The sequence below is a fragment of the Nicotiana sylvestris genome, chromosome 8, assembly GCF_000393655.2.
Source record: "Nicotiana sylvestris chromosome 8, ASM39365v2, whole genome shotgun sequence".
NCBI classification, from domain to species: Eukaryota; Viridiplantae; Streptophyta; class Magnoliopsida; order Solanales; family Solanaceae; genus Nicotiana; species Nicotiana sylvestris.
In genome coordinates, this window is record NC_091064.1 from 111,109,294 (window position 1) to 111,118,164 (window position 8,871).

The 8,871-nt window shown below is 39.2% G+C and overlaps 1 protein-coding gene across 1 annotated transcript; it reads right to left on the bottom strand.

Moving 5' to 3' along the window:
* Nucleotides 1-949: 949 nt before the first annotated feature.
* LOC138875518 (uncharacterized) lies at nt 950-4,985 on the bottom strand. The gene is made up of 8 exons (XM_070154354.1): nt 4,832-4,985; nt 4,412-4,655; nt 3,738-4,310; nt 3,031-3,428; nt 2,412-2,558; nt 2,214-2,299; nt 1,273-1,344; nt 950-1,156 (listed from the first exon to the last, which is right to left on the bottom strand). Exons 1-8 carry the CDS (start codon nt 4,983-4,985, stop codon nt 950-952), a joined length of 1,881 nt encoding a protein of 626 aa, XP_070010455.1.
* Nucleotides 4,986-8,871: the final 3,886 nt, after the last annotated feature.

Genomic DNA, 8,871 nt, shown 5'->3' on the forward strand with positions numbered 1-8,871 from the left:
GAAGTATGTATCTATCTATATCTATATCTATCTATATTATTATAAAAGTGGAATGTAATGGCCTGACAGGTCGTTTTGTGAAGAGAATGAAAAGAGAATAAATTTTGAAAATTTTCTGTGTGTATTTCTCTGCACAGTGTAAACTATTTGTACAAAAGAGTAGAATCTAGTCTGAACAAACTTTGCCAAGTGGCAGTATTTTACTAGCCTATTCCTAAAAAATTATTGTTACAAATTCTGTAACAGACAAAAAAAATATTTACAAAAGAATGATTCTATCTACTATGTAAAATATCTCTTTCTATCTTCTAGGTTTGTCTTAGAATGAGCCAATGGAATAATTGAAGTTTTAAGGCCCATTTGATGTAGAACTAAGTCCAAAACAAAGGAGGCTCATTTAGAATTGAGACCAAATCCAAAAAGGTCTGACCCATCCTTTCCTTAAGATATACACCCTTCTCAGACACAAATCAAAATATAAGTAACCTAGCCGATTTTGTCTCCATTATCTTTCTTCATACTTTCATCGGAGAATTCAAGAGAAGCTTCATTTTCATTTCTAACACCAACACCCCTCCCTCAAGTTGGAGGGGGTTGAAAGGACACCCAACTTGTGCAAAAGATGATGAAGAATCGGTCCAGTGAGAGACTTGGTGAACAGATCTGCGAGCTGAGAAGAGGAGCGAACATATGAGAGTGAAATTAGGCTGGCGAGGAGCTGCTGTCTGACGAATGACAGTCTAGTTCGACATGTTTAGTTCTTTCGTGAAAAATAGGGTTTTTTCACGATATGAATAGCCACCTGACTGTCCGAATGAAGAGGAACATGAAGTGAAATTGGGATAGAAAGATCATCAAATAAGCATACCTACCAAGTGAGCTCAGCCACAACTCGTCGCATTGAATGATATTCAGCTTCTGCCAAACTGAGAGAAATGGATGTTTCTTTTTATTTCCATGAAATTGGGGATGAGCCAAGAGAGATGTAGAAGCCACTAAAGGATTTGCGTGAATTAGGGCAAGTGGCCCAATCGGAATCATAAAATGCAAGGAGCTGGTATGAAGGTGAGGAAGACATAAAGAGCCCAAGTCCAGGATCCTTCAATAAATAGCGGAGGACACGAAGTGCAACATTAAGATTAGGCTGTCTAGGATCCTGCATTTACTGGCTAAGGTGTTGTACAGTGTAGGATAAATCCGGTCTTGTATGTGTCAAGTAATTTAGCTTGCCCGACAAATGGCGATACAAGGTCGGATCAGGGATAGAGTCACCAGTCTGAGCAAGTAGGTGAGAAGATGGTCAAGAGGGCAAAAAACAGGCGACTTGTGGAGAGAATCAAATTCCTACAGTAAATCAAGGGTGAACTTCTGCTGAGACAGAATCAAACCATGAGACTCTCGTAGAACTTCCATTCCCAAAAAATAATGTAAGTGTCAAAGATCCTTGATTCTGAACTCCTGATGTAAAAATTCTTTCAATTAAGTCAATTCCTTTGTATCATTCCCTGTTAGTAATATATCATCGACATATACTGCCAAAATAGATATAGATGAATCTCTCCGTTTAAAAAATAAAGAATAATCGTTCAATGAATGTGTGTATCCCTTGAAATTAAGAGCAGTAGTAAACTTAGAATACCATTGCCTAGAAGCTTGATGAAGTCCATAAATGGACTTCTTCAACTTACAAACATGGTTAGGAGAAGGTCGTGTAAAGCTAACTGGGAATTTTATATAGACTTCTTCGTTTAAATCACCATGTAAGAACGAATTGTTCACATCCAATTGATAAAGACCCCAACTTTTCTTAACTACAACAGCTAAAATGCATCTGATGGTGGTTATCTTGACCACGGGGAAAAGGTCTCATTGAAGTCTATCCCCTATATCCGTATATCACCTCTTACTACTAACCTAACCTTTATCCTTTCCACACTACCATCTAATCGTTTCTTCACCTTGTAGACCCATTTGCAAGGTAAAGCCTTTTTACATGGGGGTAATTCTATGACTTCCCAATTTTTATTGAGCTCAAGAGCAGCAATTTTCTATTCCATGGCTTCCTGCCACCCTGGGTGATGTGCAGCCTGTGAATAACTAATAGGTTCATGCATATTATATAGAGAATTGAGCATATGTTGATTAGTGTTGGAAAAATTACTAAAGGATAATGATTGAGGATAGACTGGGGCAAGAAAACATGTATTACTCACATCTGAGAGATGAAAAGCATTACAAATGTAATCCTTGAGGTATGTAGGAGGATTGTGAGGCATGGTAGATTTTCTAATTAGAGTATCTACCATAGGTTGAGAAACATGTGAAGACAGTAAAGGAAAAAGGGATACTAGAAGAGGAGCGACCTGGTGATGAGCCAATTGGTAATGCGTTGTTAGGGAATAGAGTTGTACCAGGGTAAGAAGTAGGAGAAGAAACAGTAGGGGTAAGAGAAGGAGTAGATGTAGAGTGTTGGTTGTCAAATGAAACCAAAGGTGAGGAGGAGTCTAAGTTTAAGGGAAATGAATTGTTCAATGTGGCTGTTGGCAGATAAGAAGCCCCTATAGATTCAGATTTGATAGAAGCAAATGGAAAAATTCCTCATAAAATATTACATCTCTAGAAACAAAGACCTTTAATGTCTTCAGATCAACCACCTTATAACCCTTTTTGCCATGTGGATAGCCTAGAAACACACAAGGAACATCCCTTGAGTCAAATTTGGATCTATGTCTTGAAAGGGTGGAGGCAAAGTATAGACAACCAAAACATCTTAAATTAGAATAACTAGGTTTGGTTTGAAAAGGAACTTCATAAGGAGTCTTGAAATTTAATACTTTAGAAGGGTATCTATTGATCATATAAGTGGTTGTGAGTAGGCAGTCCCCCCAAAATGATATAGGTAAATGAGATTGAAATAATAGAGTTCTAGATGTCTCTAGTAAATGCCTATATTTTCTCTCCACAACTCCATTCTGTTGTGGAGTGGACACACAACTGGTTTGATGTATAATCCCTTGGGAAAGAAAAAACTTGTTTGAACAATTCCAGAACCCAATTCAGAAGCATTATCTGATCTGATTATATTAACTTTTGTATGAAATTGCCTCTGTACCATTATTAAATAAGATTTCAACACAATGAAAGCATTGGACTTGTTACTTAGTAAGTAGGTCCAAGTCCCTCTACTGTAATCATCAACTATAGTGAGGAAATATTTATAACCATCATAGGTAGGATCCTTGTAAGGTCCCCAAATATCCACATGGATTAGTTCAAAGATCTTTTTGGTTGATATAGAATTTGAAGGAAAAAGAAGCTTGGATTTTCTAGCCATAGGACAAATAAGATAAGGAGTAGAATGAGTAAAGCATGAAGGAACAGAAACACCAGAAATTTTCTTCATATTACTCAAAGGCATATGACCTAACCTATAATACCATAACTTTCCTTTTACATAGGAATTAGAAAAAGCAAAACAAAAATTAAAAACTGGAACAGAATGTAAACTCTGCCTAGGTACAAAAGTACTAGACTTAGGGAAACTTTTAAAAACTGGGGCTGCATGTCTTGACTTGAGAATGAAGAGTCCTCCTGTCTCCTGACCAATCTACAGAGGGATCTTCAGTGAAGGGCCCGACAGCAGAAAACAAGAATCAGGAGTGAAAATAATATACTATTGGAGTTGTTTGCACAACTTGTGCACAAACAACAAATTGAATCTAAAGGAAGGCACATACAGTACATTGTGCAAAACTAGATTTAGTAATAATGCAACAGAACTTGAATGTGTAACTTTTACTCTATGTGAATTAGGCGGATTGACTATGACAGGTTTAGGCAAGGCTTTATAGTTAATAAAGAAAATTATGTAAAAAGTCATATGCTCAGTTGCTCCACTATCTAATATCCATGATTCACTATCAATTTGAATGAAACAGGCAAAGGAATTGAAAATTTTGGCTATACCAGCACAACTCAGATTTGCAGAAGCTTCAGAGGTTCCTGCACCTTGTTGTCCTATGTTGACCTGTTGTAGAAGGTGCAATAATTGTGTCACATTTTCCTGGGTAAGTGACTTTTTTCCTGGTACATTAGTATTTCCTTGGATTCCCTCTTCATTTGTGTTGAACACAGCATTTTCCTGCACATTCTCTTGAAACTTCCTCTGCTTAGTGTATTTAAAATCCGCAGGAAATCCATGAATCCTATAGCATTTATCAATAGTATGCTCAGGTTTTTTGTAGTAAGTACATATTCCAGCATTCTTTCTAGGATCAAAACTTCCCTTCTGTCCTTTATTTTCATTGAACCTTCTTCAATTTCCCTGCTGGTTTGTAGCAAGGAAAGATCCCGATTCTCCTGGATATGCAGGAGCAGCATGAATCTCCTTCTGCTTCTCATCCAGTATCACCAGTGAATAAGCTTGTCCCATGGAAGGTAGGGTAAAGACAACAATATATTGCTCTTAACACCTATGAATATGTCATTCAAACCCATCAAAAACTGCAACAATCTTTCATCCTGATGTGCCTTAGAATTCTTCAACTTAGCTCCACATTCACATTCACAAACACATGCTGAGAAAGTGTTCAAGGCATCAAGCTCATCCCATAAGCTTTTCATCTTAGTAAAATAGGTTGATACACTAGAATTACCTTGAACCACAACATTAAGTTCCTTTTGTAACTAAAATAACTTAGCTCCATTAGTTTGTCCAAATCTATCTTCCAAATCACTCCACAAGTCCTTGGCACTTTGAGAGTAAAGAACACTCTCCCCTATCTCTTTAGATAGAGAATTGAGTAGCCATGATAATACCATGTCATTGTACCTTGCCAAGTCTTTTGAAGTACAGAATCAGCTTGTGGAATAGTAAGAATTCCATCAATAAAACCCAGCTTATTTTTTGCAGATAAAGCATTTACTAGAGCTCTTCTCCATCCACCATAGCTTCTTTTATCAAAAATTGTGGACACAAGATTCATCCTTGAATAATCTAAGGGATGAAGATATTAGGGATGTGATGAATCAACCACTCCACTCATAACTGAAGCTGCTAGTACAACATGGTCGACTCTGTGGAAGTGGCTGATGCTCGAATATATGGAGTCTGTTCAGTGGTACTCATAGCAAAAAAGAAGAAAGCAAAAAAAAATAGCAAAATCGTCGAAGGATCACGAAAAAAATAAAGCAGTTCAAGCCTGCTCTGATACCATGAAGAGAATGAAAAGAGAATAAATTTTGGAATTTTTTTGTGTGTATTTCTCTACAGTGTAAACTATTTATACAAAAGAATAGAATCTATTCTAAACAAACTTTGCCAAGTGGCAGTATTTTACTTGCCTATTCCTAACATCTATTGTAACAAATTTTGTAACAGACTAAAAGAATATTTACAAAAGAATGATTCTATCTACTATGTAAAATATCTCTTTCTATATTCTGGGTTTGTCTTAGAATGGGCCAATGGAATAACTGAAGCTTTAAGGCCCATTTGATGTAGAACTAAGTCCAAAATAAAGGAGGCCCATTTAGAGTTGAGACCAAGTCCAAAAATGTCTGACCCATCCTTTCCTTATGGTATACACCCTTCTCAGACACAAATCAAAACATAAGTAACCTAGCCGATTTTGTCTCCATTGTATTTCTTCATACTTTCATCGGAGAATTTGATAGAAGCTTCATTTTTGTTTCTAATACCAACATTTTGCTTTCTAGATCCCCTTTATCCTCATTAAGACTCCCCGTATGTGCTTTTACTGTTTTATGACTTGCGGGATGGTTAGTACGGGTTTTGGAAGGGTTCGGATTGAAATCGAAATACTTAGTTCTTTAATATTGGCTTAAAATGGTTAAGTTTGACTTGAGTCAACATTTTGAGTAAACGACCTTGGAACTGGTATTTGACGGTCCTAATAGGTTCGTATGATGATTTTGGACTTGGGCATATGTTTGGATCAGGTTTTGGATGACCTGGGAGCGTTTCGGTGCTTAATATTGAAAGTTGGCACATTGAAGATTTTTCAAGTTCTTTAAATTTGGATTGAAGTAGAATTTGGTGTTGTCGAGGTCCGGTTGGGATTTTGAGCCTGGGAATAGCTCTGTATGGTCATTTGTGACTTGCACGCAAAATTTGGCTTCATTCTGAGTTGATTTGATAGGAATCGGACGCCCGAAAGTATTTCTAGAAGTTTTTGAGTTTCATAATTTGATTCATGCGTTGTGCCATCCGATTCATATTTATAGATATTATTTTGATGATTTGATTGCACGAGTGGGTCCATATTATGTTGTTGGATGTGTGAGTGTTATTGGATAGGGTCCCTGGGGCCCCGAATGCGAAACAGATTGAAATCGAACTCAAAAATTTGCATGAGGGACTGTTGGTGCACCAGTTTTGGTGTGTCCGCACCTGCGTGATTTTGGCCGCAGGTACGAGCTCGTAGGTGCGAGATTTTGATACCAGAATCAGCAAGGGATTGTGTGGTCAGTGGTCCGCAGGAGTGAAGGGAGTTCCATAGAAGCGGCCTCATTTCAGCGATGACAGGGCCGCAGATGCGAACTAGCCATGCATAGGTCATAGGTGCGATAGGCCTTCCGCAGAAGCATGTTCTCAGAAGCGAAAGCCCGTCCGCAGAAGCGAAGGGAGGCATCCTGGTCTAGGACCATAGCTACGATGGATTTTTTATAGGTGTGGTATAGCAGGTGCGCCCCAGGATCCGCAAAAACGAAAATCGATAGGGCAGTGAGGTTCATTTAATATCGGGACTTAGGCTATTTTGGTTCATTTCTTGGATGATTTTAGAGCTATTTGAAGAGGGGTTTTCACCTAGCACTTTTATGTAAGTAATTTCTATACAAGATGAGTTTAATACATGCATTTTGGGTAGATTCTTAACACATAGATTGTAGAAATTGTGGGTTTAGTTGAAAAACCTAGGGTTTCAATAAAAATGGGATTAAACTACGAAAATGATTTAGAGGTTTGAGTGGTGCTCCTTCTGGGTGCAGTGGTTAGTTCGTGAGGGGTCAGTCTAGCAGGCCCACATATCCAACACCGACGCCTCCTCGGGGTGCTCCAGTGTGGCCCTATTTTAGTGCCATTTCATAGAGCTTCTATCAACCACAAGCTATTCAAAGTTCCTCCAGTGGGAGTTCAGGTCCCCATAGTAAGACTTAGGGTCAGTCATTTTCGACACCGAGAGGTTGTTTCGAGTGCGGGGATCTTGGTCATATAAAGAAATTCCGCCCCATCCTTCAGGGCAAGGCAGTACAACATGGTCATCAGCCTATGATTACAGCTCCAGCTACCACAACAGTCGTCCGACCACCCAAAGGAGGAGGGAAGGTGGGTAGAGGCCGTCCTAAAGGTGGAGGCCAATTAGGTGGTGCTCCGGCTAGGTTCTATGCTTTTCCAACCAAACCAGATGCAGTAGCCTTAGATGTCGTGATCATATGTATTATTTCTATCTGCAGTAGGGATGCTTCGGTACTATTTGATTTAGCGTCTACATATTCATATGTTTTATCTCTATTTGCTCATATTCTAGGTGTTTCTCGCGAGTCCTTGGGTACTCATGTATATGTGTCCACGCTAGTGGGAGAAACTTTTATTGTGGATTGGATCTACCGGTCTTGTATCATGACTTTCTGTGGATATGATACTAGAGCGGATCTTCTGTTGCTCGATATGACCGACTTTAAGGTCATCCTAGGCATGAACTGGTTGTTTTCATATCATGCCATCCTTGATTTCCATGCCAAGACTATTACCTTAGCGATGCTAGAGTTTCCTAGATTAGAGTGGAAAGGTTCATGTGTCAGTGCATCTAGTCAGGTTATCTCTTTTCTGAAGGCTTGACACATGGACGAGAACGATTGTTTGGCTTATCTAGCTTATGTTCGAGATACTACTACAGAGACTCATGCGATATATTTAGTGCCCATGGTCCGGGAGTTCTCTGATGTGTTTCTTTCTGATCTATCAGGCACACCGCCAGATCGTGATATCAATTTCTGTATTGATTTGGCTCCAGGTACCCAGCCTATCTTTATTCTACCGTACCGCATGGCTCAAAAAGAGCTAAAAGAGTTGAAAGAACAGCTTGAGGAGTTGCTAGCAAAGGGGTTCGTTAGACCGAGTGTGTTGCCTTGGGGTGCACCGATGTTGTTCGTGAAGAAGAAAAATGAGACTATGCGGATATGTATTGATTACCTCTAGTTGAACAAAGTTACCATTAATAACAAGTACCTGCTGTCGCATATTGATGATTTGTTTGACCAATTGCAGGGTGCCAGGGTGTTCTGTAAGATCGACTTGAGATCGGGGTATCATTAGTTGATGATTCGTGATTCAGATGTTCTACAGACAGCCTTTCGGACTAGATATGGCCACTATGAGTTTCTAGTGATGTCCTTCGACTTGACCAATGCCCCAGCGACATTTATAGATTTGATGAACCCGGTATTCAGGCCATATATTGACTCATTTTTCATTGTCTTAATTGATGACATATTGATCTACTCACGTAGGATGGAGGAGCACGAGCAACACTTGATAGTGGTGCTTCAAACCTTGCAGGAACAGAAGCTATATGCTAAGTTTTCCAAGTGTGAGTTCTGGTTAGATTCTGTGGCATTCTTGGGTCATGTTGTATAGGGCGAGGGTATTAAGGTAGATCCCGGAAGATCGAGGTAGTTCATAGTTGGCCTCGTCCTACCATAGCGACCGAGATCAGGAGCTTCTTGGGGTTAGTAGGTTATTATCGTCGGTTTGTGGAGGTTTTCTCATCTATTGCAACACCTTTGACTAGATTGACCCATAAAGGTGCTCCGTTCCGATGGTCTGATAAATGCGAGGCGAGCTTTCAG

What these genes read in the sequence shown, in the direction of transcription:
- LOC138875518 (XM_070154354.1), bottom strand. Translation starts at nt 4,985, where the DNA reads ATGAATCTTGTGTCCACAATTTTTGATAAAAGAAGCTATGGTGGATGG. An exon ending in ACTTCAAAAGACTTGGCAAG is followed by an intron (nt 4,656 to 4,831) that starts GTACAATGACAT and finishes TTGTGGTTCAAG; the next exon opens with GTAATTCTAGTGTATCAACC. An exon ending in TTCTCCTACTTCTTACCCTG is followed by an intron (nt 2,300 to 2,411) that starts GTACAACTCTAT and finishes AACCTATGGTAG; the next exon opens with ATACTCTAATTAGAAAATCT.